This window comes from Gadus morhua, chromosome 10 (genome assembly GCF_902167405.1).
Source record: "Gadus morhua chromosome 10, gadMor3.0, whole genome shotgun sequence".
NCBI classification, from domain to species: domain Eukaryota; kingdom Metazoa; phylum Chordata; class Actinopteri; order Gadiformes; family Gadidae; genus Gadus; species Gadus morhua.
The window spans coordinates 6,211,225-6,228,243 of record NC_044057.1 but is presented as its reverse complement, the minus strand read 5'-3'; the positions used below and the strand labels follow the sequence as shown (position 1 = coordinate 6,228,243).

Sequence of the window (17,019 nt, the reverse complement as noted above, 5' to 3'; positions counted from 1 at the left end):
ACACACACACACACACACACACACACACACACACACACACACACACACACACACACACACACACACACACACACACACACACACACGCACGATGCATTTGACTGCGTGCCAAAACGCCGGGCTCTCACAAGAGGTGGAGTGGACTCCGCGTCCTGGTGCGTCCGGAGTGCGCTCCGACCAGACGGGATGGCGCTCTAGTATTGGAGAAGGGCATCAGGAAGCCTGCCTCCTGCCCGGTCCTACTGGCTATACTGTTTGGCAAGCAGCTATGCGCAGTATCACTGCATATTTAATTATAGTCCTCTAGTATAATAATTAAAGAAATACTATTATAATTCGTATTTGGCCTCCTGAAGGATTAACATGGGTAGGCATACATTGTGCTTCGAAATGTATTCTTGATTCGGACTCTGGCCGAAAACATTGAATTTACATTTATTTTTAATGGAATTCAGGTCCAACTTTTTCTTTTTGTAGGCTAATTGCGGTAGAATGAAGGTCAAATCTGAAGTATAAAGATGGGCTGTAGGGCTACACCATCAGATGGTTTCGGAATATTTCAACAGAGTTAAAAGCCAAGCTGTCAAAGTAGGCCCATAGCCTACGGTCCCATTCAACATGTTCACCATATGTCTGCGCAAGTTTCACAAATCCACCAGTAATAACCCTATAGGCCTACCCATCGTTTCAATGTCCATCCAAAGTGGATATCAATTAATATAAACTAATGAATAGCACAGAGAGTAATAGATGGTTATTACATGTAACCCGCATTGATGAAGTCCTATTAAATCATTTTTATATTTTATTTAGATAAGGGATAAAGATAGTTTATGTATTCAATAATATCCAAATCAATGCGCCACGTGGTTTGTATAACATGACAACGTTTAGGCTGTCAAGGCAAAGGGAAATAAAAAAAAAAGCACACAACGCAAAGTAAAGCTGTCATTCGGGAACCGGGTTCGGGTTTGCTATTTCAGTTCCATGAGTCCACTTCGTATTTTGAGCGACGCCCCCAAATTCCGTGAAGTGTGTTTGCATACCCTCCGCGGGGAAAAGCGGGGACGGATAGGTGGAGGAATCGGGAGGTCCACCGTCCATATGCGCTAGAATAGCACGAATTTCGACTTCATGACTATTTCATACGTCCGATTGGGAGAGTTCGGACCGATGTCATAAGGTAAGCCGCCGCGTTTCAACCCACACTTAGCGCTGATTCTTTTTTTCGTTAACAAGCAGTCGCATTTCACGCGCAATGAGAGACGTGTCGCAACGACCACTCGGACTGTGGTCAGCTCGCCATAGCGGCGGCGGTCGTGCACCGTGCTCTTAGGTAACGTTCATGACGCGAGGCGATCTGTCGACCCGCGACCCGCACACGGCGGACGTTTGACAGTCTATCCGGCTTTAGTCCACTGTGCACTGTGTTAATTGCTTAAATAGTTTTTCAACAAATGTTGACACGGAATGTAAGCCCGTTCTTTTTTTATCCTCCGCAACCGCATCGATGCGCACCTCCTCGCTGCTCGTCGATACCAGACAAAAGACAACCTCTTTTTTTATGGTCCACAATCGGTTCCTCCTCGACTATGCTTTTGTTATGAGTCTGGCACACATAACACCAGTCGTCAAAATGTATTTGAAAAGCGCGCTCCACATTTGACCTGCGCATATGCGCATATCTTTGCATATTGTTGTCGCTCTGTTATTGATTGCATTGATATACCGTGAAATTCTTAAAGGGGCACTGCCTTTTGTATACGGAAATCATTGACAAACATATCCGATATGTACGCCTGTGGATGTTTATTCTGGGAGGAATATTACAAAGTATATTTATATACATTTCTTTGAAAAAGACAGATATATTAACATGTTATAAATGCCTTTTCAAACATAATGCCCAAGTGTTTGGTAAACATATGTCCTCCTGACTATACATTTTCTCCCCTTGCTATTGTCGTTTAACAGTATTTCTATTCTTAACCTTCCTCTATTCATTGCCTCCGTTTATTTGTGGCTCCCCAGGACTCTGAGGCTGCAGCAGAGAATGGGAATAGGGACACAGGCCAAGGCTTGCCATTTTGGCTGAAGTAACAGCAGGACAGTTGTCATCCGCACATCGGCTACCACCCCCCCCCCCCTCCCTTTTCCCTTACCTCTCCTTACACGCGTACAGACGGACACACACACACACACACACACACACACACACACACACACACACACACACACAGACACACCCTCCCCCCACGGCACATCCACCAGCAGCCGCCGAACAACCCCACGGTCCCTGCTATGTCCACTGCCGTAGACATCGCCGGCCCTTCCTCCCCAGACCAGGGCACCACCAGCTGCGCCAAGATCCCCAACGAGCCCCTGCGCCGCAGCCTGAAGCGCTCCAGCCACCCCTACACCCTCTCCCAGTACATCTCCACCCCCAGCGCCCCTGCCCCGGTGGACGTCAGCAGCCTCCTCCAGTCCTCCTCCGCGCTCCACCACCACCACCACCACCACCAACAGCAGCAGCAGCAGCCGCCGCACCACCCGCAGCCGCACCACCCGCAGCCGCGTGAGGAGCAGCAGGAGCAGCAGCGGTCCAGTCAGGCCGGCCCGCCCAGCAAGCCGCGCCGGGCCCCCTGCTGGCCCGACATGTGGGAGTCCCCCAGCGGGCTGCACCTGGCCCATGCCGCAGAGCTGCTGATGCGGGCGGGGCTGCTGGCGCTCAACCCCTCCGCCGAGCAGGCCGCGCTGGTGCAGCCCGGCGGGCAGCCGGCGCGCGCCGAGGCCCGGGCTGAGAAGGGCGACGGAGGCGGAGGAGGAGGAGGAGGAGGAGGAGGAGGCGGAGGTGGAGGTGGAGGAGGAGGAGGAGGAGGAGGAGGAGGAGGAGGCGAGGGCGGCTCGGGGCCCGAGGAGGAGGAAGAGGAGGACGCGCTCATGGGATGTGGGACTGAGTTCCAGCCCTTCCTGGGCGCCTGGTTCCCCTTCAGCCCGGCGTTGTTCCCGTTGGCCGCCGGCTTCCAGATGGGCGGCGCGGCACACTGGCGCAGCGCGGCGGCAGCGGTGGCGGCGGCGGCGGCGGCGGGCGCCGGGGAGGGCATGGAGGGGCTCGTGGCGGAGGGCTACTCCCCCGGCTCCCTGGGCGCCGGCGGGGGCGGGGCCGGCGTGGGCGGCCGCAGGAAGAGGAAGCGCTGCGGGGAGTGCGTGCCGTGCCGGCGCCAGCGTAACTGCGACCAGTGCAGCAGCTGCCGCAACCGCAAGCGGGGACACCAGATCTGTAAGTACAGGAAGTGCGAGGAGCTGAAGAGGAAGCCGGGCGGCCCCGGGTTCGACAGCAGGGTGCCCGGGTTCGACCTGAGGGGCTCTGAGTTTACTTTGGGCCTGGCGCAGGAGAGGGCCCACGCCGCTCTGGACGGGTAGCCCGCGGCGACGGGACGCACGGGGGCGGCCGGCCGGCCGCGGCGGCGGCGGCGTCACGGCTGGATGACGGTTGGGGGAGGGGCTAGAGCACCATGGGTGTAGGACGGGATGGTGGCGGCTGGGAGGAGGTCCACACACCCACCATCCTTTCTTTTGACAATCAGCGACTTTGGAGTGGAGAGGTTAGAGGATACCGGCGCGTGTCCATAAGGAAACCATTACAAAACGTGTAAATAGTCTGTAAATATCTGGCAAAAAAACAACAATATGTCTTTTTGTTTTCTTTTTACATCTCTTTCCGGTTTGGATGTATTGTGTTATGAGATTAAAATCGAGCCAAATGCTTTTGTTTTCTTTCTTACGGGGAGTTTTGTTAAAATGTTATTCTGTTGTTCTGACGTCAAAGCATCGGTAAGGGATGGGACGAGTTCAGACGTAGGATAATTGATTTCACGTGCAACTTGTACTGTATAGCGCTGTTTGGCCTTTTCAAATAAAATAAAGAAATTGATCGTTTCTAATTGTCTTCGGGGTGGTTGTGTACTTCAGTGCACACCGGTAACCTACGTGTTTGGTGTGAGTCGGTGAGCACTTGTGCGCACACGTGTGAGCGGTGTGTGTGTCCCCCTGTGTGTGTCTGTGTGTGTATACGTGAGCGTGAGTCTACGGATTATGACTCACCTAATGGTGTAGCTGCGCTCCTTATCACAGTGCCACAGACACACACAGACACACACACACATACACACACACACACGCGAGCACACCTACACACTGCTCTGGCAGGTTGGCTGCCATTGAGCGTACACGCGTACGAGCGACGTACGCATGCGCTCCGAAACCTAAAACAAGGCAAATATTCACAAATTCAAAAACTATTCCATCTTTTAGTTTTTTTTTGTGATTCACAAGTGTATCTTATGTAGACAAACGCACACTAACGTTCGCACACGTGATCCGCCGTTGGGTTGAACCGTGGTTTATAGGCTGGGGGGGGGGGGGGGGGGGGGGGGGGTTTGTGCTTGTTGCCGTAACGATGGCTGATGTGATAAGACCTTCTTCCTCAGCGCCACACTCCAGGGGACCGCAGGGAAGGCGTAACCATGGTAACGGCCGGCCCGAGGTGTCACGCTATAATTGGGCCACGGCTGCACTTCCTGTGCGCCTTCAGTCAGGGGGATCGCAGAGGGACTGTGTGCGTGTGTGCGTGCGTGCCTGTGACCGTGTGTGTGTGTGTGTGTGTGTGTGCGAGCGCGTCTGTGGGGGTGGGGGATTGCGTGTTTGTGTGCGTGTTTGTCAGAGAGGCAGAGAGAAAGCACAGCACGCCAGCCAACGCCAGGACACTGCCAACTCATGGAGGAAAAGCACGTCGGCGCTCCCAACACCGTGCTATTACAATGTTCCCAGTGAATGTGAGGAACACGCCTTCTCCCTTTCTCTCCCTCTCTCTTTCTTTCTTTCTCCCCCTCTCTCTATCTCTCTCTTTCTCCTTTTTTTAAAGTCCACCGTCTAGTATTTCTTTCCTTTCCCAGACAAAGGGGAATTTCAAATTCTTGGATCTGCGGCTTTTTTTTTTTTTTCGCCCTTCGGTGCCTTTCTAGTGATTTGGAGCTTAATCCCCCCCACACCCCCCACCCCCCCCCACCTCCTCCCTTTTCCCGTCACGCATGCACACACACACACACACACACACACACACACTCGCGCACACACACACACACACACCGGAAATCTGTGTCACCCGCTGCCCAGAAGGCCCAGTCGCTCCCTGAACGCCTGCAGTCTGGCTCCACTGGCCTGCAAGATGGCAGCAGGGAGAGGGAGAGGTAGAGAGAGTGAGTGGGAGAGAGCGAGAGAGCCAGGGGAACGCAGGGCAGAGAAGAGAGAGGGAGAGAGGGAGAGAGGGAGAGAGGGAAGGGGAGGGGGGGGGGGGGACAGAAGGCCAGAAGCGTTGGATAGATACGGAGGGAGAGGAGGAGGAGGAGGAGAGGAGGAACAGGGAACGAGAGCGAGAGAGGGGAGGGGTGGCTGTGGGGGTCATGGGAGGGGAGGGAGGGGAGGGGGAGGGAGGGTGGGTGGCGGGGGGGGGGGGGAGTGGGAGGGGGGAGGTCGAAAGCAGATACAGCGAGAGCGAGAGCGTGAGGAGGCTTGCGGCGGTGGTGTGTGAGTGTGTGTGTGTGTGTGTGCTCGCCTGTGTGTGTGTGTGTGTGTGTGGGAAGAGGGGGGTGGTGGGGGAGAGTGAGTGAGAGAGAGAGAGAGAGAGAGAGACGTGCTGAAGGACGGAGAGGCGGCAGGGAGGGACTGGAGGGGGCAGCGGGGTGGGGGCTGGGGCGGGGGGCATAGCAACGTGAAACCATCGGGGGGGGAGAGATGAAAAAGCAGGCCACAGAGGCACCGCAGAGAGAGGGAAAAAAAGAGAGAGAGAGGGAGGGAAAAAGAGAGAGAGAGAGAGAGAGAGACAGAGAGAGAGGGAACAAGAGAGAGAGAGAGAGAGAGAGGGAACAAGAGAGAGAGAGAGAGAGAGAGAGACAGAGAGAGAGAGAGGGAGAGAGAGGGAACAAGAGAGAGAGGGGGGGGGGGGGAGATGGACCATGAGAGATAGAGTGCGTGAAGTGATGGAGAGAGATTGAGATGCAGCGAGACGGAGAGGGTGGTGGTGAGGTGTGTGCATGTGTGTGTGTGTGTGTGTGTGTGCGTCTCTGCGCATGGGTTTGTACGTGCATGTGTGCGTGTGTGTGTGTGCCTGTGCGTGCGTGTGTGTTTGGAGGGGGTTTGAATGTGTGTATGATTGTGTGCGTGCGTGTGCTTGTGTGTGTGCGTCCTTGTGCAGGGGGTTAGTATGTGTGTGTGATTGTGTGTGTGCGTGTGTGTGCGTGCGAGTGTGTGGAGGGGGTTAATGATGGATGCGTCGTCCAGATAGCCAATGTGTGCTGTCACCGAGGGCGGCGGTGGAGGTACACACGTTCTACCACTCTCCCTCTCCAACCAGTAACCTGGTCCAGTACGCAGCACTGGGGCCAGACCAGTCCTCTGCTCTGGAACCATCTGGAGCCAGCCAGCCCGCTCCAGCTGGGACCAGGGGAGGGGGGGGGGGGGGGGGGGCATCCTTTGCTTTGTTTGTTTGTTTGGCTTTTGTTATTTGAATTATTTATTTAAATCGCTATGGTATATCTTCTGTGTGTCCTCAAATGCCTCCTTTACATTCCCCTTACTTTGTTTGAAATCTTACAAATGTGTGTTATACTAATCAAAATCAACCTGTGTTGAGCATATTGGGCATTATAAACCCAGCCGATAAACCAGACCTCACCGTTCAGCCTCTGGCGATATTGTCTCTGTCGACCTTTGACCTCTGCTGCAGGGGAACAGCGCAGCCTAAGTATGACGTTTATACGAAAATGTATTCCAAAAATAGTCGGGATAACTTTCATGTAACACAGTGTTGAAAATGGAATACAAATTGCATGCAAATTACATGCAGCCACAATGGATAAAACATCTGTTAGGCTAAAATGGCATTGCATTAGTGAAATATATTCTACCACTTGATGAATCCTGCTGTGTGTTCTGCGGGCCTCTCCCTAACCCGCGCCGCCTGACGACGCTCACACACGCACCGTTCCGCCAGTGGATTCTGCCATTTATCAGCACGGACGTGTAATGAGTTCATTTTAAAAACCGCAACATGAGGTCCTTAACATTATTGTTTTTGAACGTTATTGTTTTTCGCGATTGCAGTTTTCTCTCGCTCATGCTGTGTCACAATAGGCCACAGTCTTTAATTGGATTAAATTATTCATGAACAAAAGGATTAGTGAGAAATTCACTCAGGCCACCAGGATGGCTCACACCTAGTGGTAAATATGTAGGCTTGCATGTGTTTAATGAGTAGGCGTGAAGCCATCCGTTCTCCTCAAAAGATTTCACCGTCAAAATGAGTGTAAAGTGTGCCCTTGTCCACAAAAACGGAGTTATCAAATTATTTGGATTGACCAAAAATTGTCAAGAAGGCCAATCCTTTTTTTCCACAATGGTAAGTATTTTTTGGTCTAGGACGCAATTTAGGAGCACATTCCTACAAGAATGTAATCGCGTAGCTCCGTTCTGAAGACTCACCTCACAACATCATTATAAAGGCCGATGTGCCGACCCGACCATAGCTCCCACCTGCACCATTCCGCCTCTAATGGTCTTTACTCTCCGCTTGGTGGGCGGGCGTTTACCCTGGTTCATCTGAGGGGTTAGGGTTAGGTGACGACTAATCTCATCGAGTCATTTTGTTAAAAAGGCTAATAATGTTGAATGAACAAACAAATGCATGATAGTGCCCAGTTTAACTTCAGAATTAGATACTGCAGTATTATCTATTGATATACGCATATATCATAGACTATTTGGACGTCATCTGGTAGAACTATAACATGTACATATAAAGTCTCCCAGGCATATAGCGTCCAACACACAACAAACCTTTGTGGATGGGTGCTGGATCAATCCGCTCATTTTGACGTCATTGTTCACTGAGCGTAGGTGAGACCACGTGGGGGGGCCTCTCTTTGATGCCTTCGTCCATTAAACAAGGGCAGCTGCACAACACCGCCCGCCACCAGTAGACCCCCCCCAACGCCACCCCCCTCCGGTACAGCTCTACACACAGACTTCTGAAACCCTCTAACGTCCTCCTGTATCTCGTGCACGCGATTCGCCTTTTCTCATCCGATTGAAGCAGAAACTGTATTTTGTCTTACACGCCACGCCGTGTCACGGGCAGCCACACATGAAAGGCCACATTGTATTACATTTCTGCAGGGAACAATCCAATGCCATTCATGTTGGCTTCCGCACTCCCAGAATGACTTTTCACGGAGCATGGACACAACGCGCTTCGCACGTGGGGTAAAATAACAAAAAAAGGTCGTTATAAACGCGGATCCAGGCCCTTTTCCCCTCCAAATATGATCGCCCTTCTAATAAGGGAAAAGATGGCCCCGGTCCTACAATGCTTCACAGAGGAAACCCTACACTGACCTACTATATATAGACGGGGTTTTCACACTGTGCATGACTTGCCCTGGACGGTCACATGATTCAAGACATGTGCAGACACTGCGTATGACCACACACACACACACACACACACACACACACACACACACACACACACACACACACACACACACACACACACACACACACACACACACACACACACACACACACACACACACACACACACACACACACACAAAACACATACACACAGATAAATTACAATATAACATAATAGCATAGGCCTAATAGTTAAACAATATAACGCTACTGCAAACTAACACACACATCAACTATCCCAGAGTAGCCTACCATCTGAGATCGGGCGGGTGTGGGAGCGTGTGGAGAGGGTTCTCCGGGTCCCCCGCCGTCCAGCTGTGGGCCCCGCTCCGCGGTGCGTGATAATCGGCTTTGCTCTGTTTGATCTCATCGATAGGCTCCTCCGTTCGGATCCCCCCCACCCTAATTGGACAAAAGACTCCTAAAAGATGCATTTCTAAACATCTCTTATCGATGGTTTTCTTACTCATCCTCCCCCCGTATTTTATAGACTTATTTGTGATCGTATGAGGTGGCACCCAAAACAAACACCCAAAACAATCGGGACACGTAAATAGACAATTTTATTTTACAACCCCCCCCCCCCCCCCCAGAAACAAGACACAAAGTAAGGCCCTGTCCCTGTTATTTTGGATTCCCATGCAGGGCCACATAAAAGGGGTCTCTCTTACTCACACACACACACACACACACACACACACACACACACACACACACACACACACACACACACACACACACACACACACACACACACACACACCACACACACACACACACACACACCAGGTCCAAGAGAACGATGTGTCTCTAATGAGAGATCGCGCTACAAAGGCGAGGCATCGGAGCGACGACGTAAACAGGACATCATGTGACCCCCCCGTAGTTAAGCAGTAACTTCAGGTCAAACATTCCAGTCCTCAAAGTCGAATAGGGACGGTGACGTCAGAAGTGGAGACGACGCACGTGCAAAGCCCCCAGCCCTCTCAGCCCCCACCCAATATCTGATGAAATACCGAAACCCAGTATCTTATCTGCACGACACGACTGCATCCCGTCGTCGTGGAAGTAGCCCTGCTTGCGAGTTTAAGCGACGGATCTGTTTTCCAGAGTTGCAACATTAATTATTGCGTTGTCCATTTAGCCCAATAACAAGAAGCTCTTCTATGGCATTAAAGCGCAGCGCACAACTAACACGGGGAGGGAGCGGGTCTTCAATTTTTGGAAGTCTGATTTATTACGAACGTACTTTAAGACATACCACCACCACCCCCCCCCCCAAAGTAATCATATAGAGACAGTGAAAATATACACTGATAAAAAGGCCACGAGATTGCAGAGTTAGCACAGACATACAGAAACAGTTTGTACATTCAGAATGGAAAGTACCAAAATACATTGATTTATAAAAAATATATAGAAATGATCCATTTTATTATATTCTTCAATTCAATAGTGCATGGTGGACATCTTAAAAATGAAGACAAAACAGGCCGTTGATATATTTAAGAATATCCTGCGATTGTAAATATATATAAATATTAAAAAAAACATCCATCGGTTCATTTTCAAGCAGCTTCAGTGTTTGTGTTCCATCTTCCAGGGGAGTCCTGCAGCTCTCCCCCTCTCTGATGTCCATCCGTCTCCCGTCGCCCTCACTCGAGGAGGGGTCCTCGAACAAGCTCATGGCCGTCACTGGACCTCCATCCGCTCCGAGGAATGACCCTCCAACCCTCAGCAACATCCGTGCATTCTTTTCTGCTCTGTTGCCATGGTGGACTTGCTGTGCGCTACAGTGAAATGCTAACACAGCACATAGACATTGAATGGAGCCAGCTAACCAGCTAGCTAGCGGTGATGCCCTCAGGTACTGGTCGGGGGACAGAGCGGTTGCCTGGCTGCAGGTGGGGAGGTTTGACCGGTACTGCGGGCTTGGAGGACACCGTGGTCCCGGGTGCGGAGGTCCTTTTCGACTCGGCCACGCGGGCTCCGAACTCCGGCTCCTCCTCCAGGCCGCCCGGCGCCTCTGAAAAGGAGGAGCATCCGGTCATTGGTCATTGATTATTGATTACTTGTTCTAGATCATCCAGTAAGGGATTACCATTCGAATTCTGCCGTTCTTTCCCGCATCCCTCTCCCTTTTTAAATTCCTCACCTCCGTCCAGCGTCCTGCCTGCGTCTAGCGACTGCGCCCGCAGCGGTGGCGGGCGGTTGCCGTGGTTACGGAGCCCGGGCTGGCGGAGAGGGGCCCCATCGCGGTCGAGGTAGTCGCCACCGCCAGCGGCAGCGGTGGGCTCACAGTCGCTGTCGTCCTCCGGGGCGCTGGCGTCTGCGCGCTCCTCCACGCTGCTCCGGGACCCCAGCCCCTGGTCCAGAGACCGGCTCTGGTGGTTAAAGAGAGGACCGCTGGTTAGAGGACCGCTGGTTAAAGAGAGGACCGCTGGTTAAAGAGAGGACCGCTGGTTAAAGAGAGGACCGCTGGTTAAAGAGAGGACCACTGGTTAGTGGACCGGTGGTTAAAGAGAGGACCGCTGGTTAAAGAGAGGACCGGTGGTTAGTGGACGGGTGGTTAAAGAGAGGACCGGTGGTTAAAGAGAGGACCGGTGGTTAAAGAGAGGACCGCTGGTTAGAGGACTGCTGGTTAAAGAGAGGACCGGTGGTTAAAGAGAGGACCGCTGGTTAGTGGACTGCTGGTTAGTGGACCGCTGGTTAAAGAGAGGACCGGTGGTTAGTGGACCGGTGGTTAAAGAGAGGACCGGTGGTTAAAGAGAGGACCGGTGGTTAAAGAGAGGACCGGTGGTTAAAGAGAGGACCGGTGGTTAAAGAGAGGACCGGTGGTTAGTGGACCGGTGGTTAAAGAGAGGACCGCTGGTTAGTGGGCCGGTGGTTAAAGAGAGGACCGCTGGTTAGTGGGCCGGTGGTTAGTGGACCGCTGGTTAGTGGGCCGGTGGTTAGTGGGCCGGTGGTTAGTGGGCCGCTGGTTAAAGAGAGGACCGCTGGTTAAAGAGTGGACCGGTGGTTAGTGGACCGGTGGTTAGTGGACCGGTGGTTAAAGAGAGGACCGCTGGTTAAAGAGAGGACCGCTGGTTAGTGGACCGGTGGTTAAAGAGAGGACCGCTGGTTAAAGAGAGGACCGCTAGTTAAAGAGAGGACCGCTGGTTAGTGGACCGCTGGTTAAAGAGAGGACCAGTGGTTAAAGAGAGGACCGCTGGTTAAAGAGAGGACCGGTGGTTAGTGGACCGCTGGTTAAAGAGGACCGCTGGTTAGTGGACCGGTGGTTAAAGAGAGGACCGGTGGTTAAAGAGAGGACCGGTGGTTAGTGGACCGCTGGTTAAAGAGAGGACTGGTGGTTAGAGGACCGCTGGTTAAAGAGGACCGCTGGTTAGTGGACCGCTGGTTAAAGAGGACCGTTGGTTAGTGGACCGGTGGTTAAAGAGAGGACCGCTGGTTAGTGGACCGCTGGTTAGTGGACCGCTGGTTAGTGGACCGCTGGTTAGTGGACCGGTGGTTAGTGGACCGCTGGTTAGTGGACCGCTGGTTAGTGGACCGGTGGTTAGTGGACCGGTGGTTAACGGGCCGGTGGTTAACGGGCCGCTGGTTAGTGGACCGGTGGTTAGTGGACCACTGGTTAGTGGACCGCTGTTTAGTGGACCGGTGGTTAGTGGACCGGTGGTTAACGGGCCGGTGGTCCTACCCTAACCAGCTGATGTTTCCCTCGTCACCGTGGTCACCAGTACATCACGCATCAGGTGACATAGGCTAGGTCTGCCTGCAGGCCCCCTGTCCCTCCCTCCACCCTCAGGTCTAAGGGTTAATGACCCTTTGTTAAGGAACTATTCCTTCACTGTAAAGGCCTGTAAACTCTATTCACCAACTTCTAATGGTATGGAGGTAGGACAAAACAACAACAGGGGTACTCCTGACCACTAATGGGTCTCTGGAAACACACACACACACACACACACACACACACACACACACACACACACACACACACACACACACACACACACACACACACACACACACACACACACACACACACACACACACACCTTAGCTAGGGCCCCCGCTGTACCAGGCCTACGGCCTTGTAGGTCGGTCACTCTCGGGGGGAACGAGGCGGCTGGCTGGACATCGACCATGCAGGCATCATGATATCTGCAGGACAAAACAATTCAAGTTAAGGGCAAAGAGTCGAACGTGCTTCCTCAGGAGTCAATATTACAGCTCAAACTTTCTCCGCCTGGGTTCAGGGAGATCTGAACCAGGGGTATTTCACGATGGATGTCGATGGTGTATATTTGGAAGTGAAACCATCAATACTCATTCCCACCAATGCTCATCTTCCCTAGGGGAGGGGGGGGGGGGGGGGGAAGCAGCTAGTCATCATTGATATCAATGTTGAACATTGCTTGCTGATGGATTCACACGACAAGGCAAAGGGTTTATTTACCAAAGATCTAGACGTTTACTGCCAGTATTTAGAATCGTAGATGATCATACATGTTGAACGATGGCTGGTCTTGGAGCCAGAGAACTCCCCGTGGGAGCTTGGGTCTTGTTTTTAAATTGTTGTGTTGCTTGACACTTACTGCCAGGGGAAATGTATTATAAACGGTCTGAGTTATTTCTGTGTTTTTGTTGCTCACCTGTTGTTGAGCAGAGACTGGAGGAGTTTGGAGGACCTGAACTCATCCTCCTCACCGATCACGCTGACTCTCACGTCACCGTCTCGGCCCAGCAGCCAGGTCACATGCTTCGTAGAGGCTGGGGGAGGGGCGCACGGCAACAACAACATGAGCCCTGTTCGAATCCCATTCATTACATTTTGGTTGTCTTCATAAAATAGATTATCAAACAATGATGGAACTCTTAACCTTACCTCGTCTTTATAATAATCTACTCTTGTTAAACAGTTCGGGATTTTCTTTTTTAATATAAAATGTAACGAATGGAGGGAGCAGCCGAAAGTCACCACATGATGGCGCTGTCGTACCGCTGAACGCATGGTCAAAATCTTTCGCGACCATTGAAATCTTACTATTTCGTTACATTCATTAGTTTTCCTCACAACGGTAGCCTATATATTGTTTTTCTTATTGATAGTATATGATTTTGGCTACAATAGTTACAACTTGCTGTATCAATCGGAATCCATGCCAAAAGTAAATACATACACAAAACCAACCACAGAAAGGGAAGGTATTTGCATTTCCCAATCTCTCTCAATGAATTCAGACGAAACTGACCCAGGGCAAGTCAACAAAAACCAAAAACTTTCGATGCTTCCACTTTCCTCATCAGAAAATAGATGTGTCATAGGTGGCTGGGGTATTGTGAAATGTGTTACAGTCCCTCCCTTTCAAGATCTTAATGAGAAGTGTTGCAAGGTGTACCACAACCCTACAAAGTCTGACTCATCACCATCGTATACTATGTCTGGAATAACTGATAACAGAGTGACGCAAGGCTGAGGCACTGGTTCCGGAAGCCACTGCTACCCATCCCCACATCCAATTGGCCAGCAATGAAACCCATCAGTGATAGGTGTGTTTATAGAAAAGCCAATGCAATGAACAATTCATGTCTTTGTCGTTATTTTGATGTGCTTTTGCGTGCGCGCGTCTAAGTGTGTGTGCTCGTGTATGTATGTATGTATGTATGTATGTATGTATGTATGTATGTATGTATGTATGTATGTATGTATGTATGTATGTATGTATGTATGTATGTATGTATGTATTGACTTGCTGGGCCACTGGAGCTCCAAATGGAAGAACAAAAGACGGCAGAGCAGGTTGTATGTTGCGCAACACGCACATACACACACACACACACACACACACACACACCCACACACACGCACGCGCACACCAACCCGCCTCTCAGGTGACACAGGCCGAGATTGGGTGCACAAAGACTGTAAGATAATATGTGGTTAAAGGCTGCTGGGGGAGCTGGCTCAACCCAAGTCTTGTAAATGCTGGGTTGGTGCTTCTGTGTGTGTGTGTGTGTGACCATTCTCCAATCACAGATAGACTGAGAGGATCAGAGATTGCATTGGCTAAGAGGTGAAAAGAGAGAGAAAGAACGAAAGAAACAAACAAAGTGAGAGAGAGACCGAGAATGAGAGAGAAAGCTTGAGAGACTATTACATCATATAGCGACTTAGCTGTGGAGAGGCTAGAGGACAATGTTCAGAGATTAGGAGCTTGTAGCCCTGCAGGTTGGGTACTCTACATCAGTTGAAAACATTTCCACATTGCAAAGCCTAACAACACGACGGGCAAACAGATATTCTCGTTCTACGCGACTAAGTGGGTAAGATCAGAGCTTTGCTGTGACCCAGAGAGGGCGACGTACTCCTCAAAGGGAAGATATGAATGCATGGTTTCTGACTGAATGGTTTGGTGGATAACAAGCTGTTCACACGTGTGGAAGTCAGACCTGCAGGAACTGCTGCCACCCAATAGAAGAAAGGCATGCATGTGATACAAGCCTGGAAATGTGGGATTAATATTACTATTGCATTTTTGTCAAATAAACATACAAGTGTGTGTCTCTGTCTGTCTTTCTCTGTCTGTCAGACTTTGTGTGTGTGCATTTGTTTGTGTCTCTGTGTGTGTGTGTCTGTGTCTCTGTGTGTGTGTGTCTGTGTCTCTGTGGTGGTTTGTGTCTGTCTGTCTGCATGCGTGTGTCTCGCATTCTACCTTTCTTTGGGCCGCCGTGGTCGTGGTTGTCCTTGTTGTCCTCCGTCTCCCCCCTGCCCTCCCGCTCCGTCCAGCGGCGAACCTGCTCCTCCCGCATCTTAAAGAACAGAATCCTCTTCTGCTCCTCGCTCAGGGCCTCCAGCACCTCCGGCTCCACCCACATCAGCTCCAGGATCTTGGCCAGCATCGCTGCCTTCCTGCCCGCCTTGCTTGTTCCGTAGACAGGCTCCCGCGCCGGGGTCGGCCCCCCCGTCCCCGCTACCCTGAGGTGGTGCTGGTGGTGGATGGTGGATGTGGAAGGAGGTGCTGGTGGAGGTGGAAGGAGGTGCTGGTGGAGGTGGATGGTGGTGCTGGTGGAGGTGGCTCACTGGTCAGTTTGACCTCTGGTTACTGGGTGACCTCTTGCCCAGTGGAGTCGGACACAGATCCACTGTTTACCAGCCTCTCAGACCTCTTCCTTCCTGGGGGTCCGGCACAAGGACTGTGTGTATCTGTGGGGGGGTCTTGATTTCAGCTGTATGTGCATCTATCTATAGAAGGTTAATGTTCAGAGTCTGGGTTGGGTCGTGTTGACATCTGAGAGAGAGAGAGAGAGAGAGAGAGAGAGAGAGAGAGAGAGAGAGAGAGAGAGAGAGAGAGAGAGAGAGAGAGAGAGAGAGAGAGAGAGAGAGAGAGAGAGAGAGAGAGAGAGAGAGAGAGAGAGAGAGAGAGAGAGAGAGAGAGAGAGAGAGAGAGAGAGAGAGAGAGAGAGAGAGAGAGAGAGAGAGAGAGAGAGAGAGAGAGAGAGAGAGAACCAGATCTTTTGTTCAATGACCTGCATTCAATTAATTTAGCACAGACTACAAACTGCACAATAGGCCGGAGCACGGTGGCATATGATTGAACATGTGCGTGTGTGTGTGTTTTGTTTGCACTAGATACGGTAGGCATTGAGAAAGCGGCCTGGTTTTCAAATATGGGAAGGTAAACAAGGGCAGGCTCGGTATCTTCAGCTCATTCAAACACACACACACAGAGCAGGGAGGAGGAACCGGCTCTCAGTGGCAGATAGAGATTGATCGAAACTACCACACACACACACACACACACACACACACACACACACACACACACACACACACACACACACACACACACACACACACACACACACACACACACACACACACACACACACACACACACACACACACACAGGACTGTTCCTCTCGTTTAACATACAGTCTGTTAATCACTGTAAGCTAGAATGTGCTAAGCCGCAATTTAAACGCAAGAAATGATATTTATATATCCTCGTCATACATCATGTTTAAACGGACACAAATGTAGGTTACTCCGACATGCCATGCACAAACAAAACGGAAAACACAGTAGGTATATGCAAAACATTTAAGGTTGACTCCGCGCCAACATCCAAGCGTTGTGCCTCGGTCGGTTCTCACGCGGAGAGAAAAAGGGAGACGAACGGGGAGGGAAAATACGACTCTGGCATACTGAGTGAAAAGTTTGAAAGGTCTCCCAGCCTGAGTAAACAGGGCCAATTTCACAGTGACAGCGGAGGGCTGCGAGAGATGGATGAGCAAAGACAGCCGCTGGAATGCAATCAACCGCGTTGCAGAGCGAACGAAAGCGAGAGACATAATGGAAAGAGGGGAGAAAGAGAGTAGCCTACCTAAAAAAATGCAGAGGGACATGGAGTTACTCACTTGTGTGTTGAGACAAGCTGCACGTTCCACCTACCGGCATCGCTCTGAGTTTCTTTTTGTTCGCCCGG

General features: G+C 51.3%; 2 protein-coding genes across 2 annotated transcripts in view; one reads left to right on the top strand and one right to left on the bottom strand.

Moving 5' to 3' along the window:
* The first annotated feature begins 1,013 nt into the window (after window positions 1–1,013).
* Window positions 1,014–3,939, top strand: LOC115552757 (AT-rich interactive domain-containing protein 1B). Its single transcript, XM_030369071.1, has 3 exons — window positions 1,014–1,183; window positions 2,032–2,806; window positions 2,876–3,939. Exons 2-3 carry the CDS (start codon window positions 2,302–2,304, stop codon window positions 3,421–3,423), a joined length of 1,053 nt encoding a protein of 350 aa, XP_030224931.1. The 5' UTR covers window positions 1,014–1,183; window positions 2,032–2,301; the 3' UTR covers window positions 3,424–3,939.
* A 5,809-nt stretch (window positions 3,940–9,748) lies between these two features.
* zgc:92242 (SH2 domain-containing protein 4A) overlaps window positions 9,749–17,019 on the bottom strand; it is a 7,305-nt gene continuing 34 nt past the window's right edge. The window contains exons 1-6 of the mRNA XM_030369002.1: window positions 16,952–17,019; window positions 15,246–15,821; window positions 13,185–13,302; window positions 12,588–12,693; window positions 10,688–10,916; window positions 9,749–10,558 (exon numbers count right to left, since the gene is read on the bottom strand). The exon at window positions 16,952–17,019 is cut by the window's right edge and continues 34 nt beyond it. Of these exons, the coding sequence (XP_030224862.1) occupies window positions 10,377–10,558; window positions 10,688–10,916; window positions 12,588–12,693; window positions 13,185–13,302; window positions 15,246–15,432 (822 nt within the window). The 5' untranslated portion in view covers window positions 15,433–15,821; window positions 16,952–17,019 and the 3' untranslated portion in view covers window positions 9,749–10,376. The remainder of the gene's footprint in view (window positions 10,559–10,687; window positions 10,917–12,587; window positions 12,694–13,184; window positions 13,303–15,245; window positions 15,822–16,951) is intronic.

Excerpts from the sequence above, each read along its gene's own strand:
- LOC115552757 (XM_030369071.1), top strand. The coding sequence starts at position 2,302 with ATGTCCACTGCCGTAGACATCGCCGGCCCTTCCTCCCCAGACCAGGGC. Across the intron at positions 2,807-2,875 it reads CGAGGCCCGGGCTGAGAAGG|GAGGAGGAGGAGGAGGAGGC; the intron begins GCGACGGAGGCG and ends GAGGAGGAGGAG.